This window comes from Haliotis cracherodii, unplaced genomic scaffold (genome assembly GCF_022045235.1).
Source record: "Haliotis cracherodii isolate W230 unplaced genomic scaffold, xgHalCrac1.p SCAF_6, whole genome shotgun sequence".
Lineage (NCBI taxonomy): Eukaryota > Metazoa > Mollusca > Gastropoda > Lepetellida > Haliotidae > Haliotis > Haliotis cracherodii.
Window position 1 is genome coordinate 50,739,991 of NW_027266319.1, and position 1,731 is coordinate 50,741,721.

The 1,731-nt window shown below is 44.4% G+C and overlaps 1 protein-coding gene across 1 annotated transcript; it reads right to left on the reverse strand.

Annotated features, from left to right (window-relative positions):
- Window positions 1-574: 574 nt before the first annotated feature.
- Window positions 575-955, reverse strand: LOC139446482 (uncharacterized). The gene has a single exon (XM_071227792.1). The coding sequence runs from the start codon at window positions 953-955 to the stop codon at window positions 575-577; it is 381 nt and encodes a 126-aa protein (XP_071083893.1).
- Window positions 956-1,731: the final 776 nt, after the last annotated feature.

Genomic DNA, 1,731 nt, shown 5'->3' on the forward strand with positions numbered 1-1,731 from the left:
CGGGCAACTTCTTCAATTACAAAAATGCTACACAAAGTTAACGCAAAGCAATTAAATTCTTTTATTTTTTATTTAAGTACATTATTTGCAACAAAACCTTTATTCGCGTTTATCGAGTCTGTACCATACCACACAGTTACATTTGATTAATCACACATTTCAGGATTAACAAACATTGTGAAAAAATCAACATTGTACGAAACAGAAAACTATTTTGCAAGAAGCAATATCTTAAGACTGGAGGAACAAAACGGATGGCCTAAAGAAACTTTACCATAGTTTGAAATCACTGTAGATTATAAACCACAACCGATAGATGCATGAAGTAAAATGTATTGAAAAGATCAAAATCTAAACGAAATCAACATTTAAAACGACAGTGATACAACATCCGATATTGGTATGACCGTTGACCGAATTGAGGTGGAGTAGCACAAACAAACTTTCAACATAATGGACAAAATGCATACCCATCGAAACTCGCTCACGTTCAATGACGCGTCACATGAACGGCGTGTATGACCACCCCCTGAAACAAGACACGGATACCTCTCCGGCACATGGAAAAAGTCAGTCATCTGATGACGTCACCTGATGACGTCACGTGAGATAGTCGCCATTCTCCTTGGAGGGCCTGGATCAGTTCTTGTCGGTTGGCTGGAGGATGTGGACGCTGTCGAACACGACGATCCATGACATCCCAGAGGTGTTCTCTCGGGGAGAAGTCTGAGGACGGCAACGCGTTGACGTTGTTGGCTACAAGGAAGTTCTTTACGATTCGGGCTGTATGGGGTCTGGCGTTGTCATGCTGATGAAGGACACCACGTGGCAGCTGTTGTGGAAATGTTAGGACAATCGGACGAAGAATGTCATTCATGTAACCCTGAGCTGTCAAATTTCCGTCACTGATGACCATCAGTGTCCTCTCCTGCCCACAAATTTCTCCCACCACCATAATGCCCACTCCACCACACGGCACGACCTCCCGAACGCAATATGCCGCGGTTCGTTCTCCCCGTCGGTGGCAAAGGCGCTGTAACCCATCAGTTCTAAACACGCAGAACCGCCTTTCATCAGTGAAGACGACCCTCTGCCAGCCACGTCGCTGCCAACGATGTTCCGCTGTCAATAACGTTCCTCTGTAAGGTCTGTAAGCCCGAATTCCATGAGCCAGGAATCGCCAAGCCACTGTGCCCTAAGGAATTCGTCGCTGACGTCACTGTCAGGAATGCATTGTTTTTAGTCGATGTGTTTTGCATTGATTTAGTTTGAACTTGTGTTCTCTAATTTTTGCAGTTTCATTTTTAAAGTCTGTGGTAAAGTCTCTTTTGGCCGTCAGTTTGTAATAGTATACCCTTTCGGTACACTGGGGATACTAAGCTCCAATGGATTCAATATATAATTCTACATCACTCCCTACCTACTAATAGCAGATTATTCAAAATGGGATATGTAGACAGTAATACATGGAACCTTTGTGAGACAGACTTACAAACTCTTGAACACTTGCGGCAAAGTGATAATCATCTGGACATCACTGGAACTATGGCTAGATACCAGTGCTCAAATTAACGTGGACCGCCTCCGTGATCTAATGGTAGAGCGTCCACTCCGGAGAGCGGAAGGTCCGGGGTTCGATCCCCGACCGAGTCATACCAAAATACTTTAAAAGATGGTACTTGTTGTTACCCTGTCTGGCGCTCGGCATTAAGGGGCTAAAACAAGGACTGG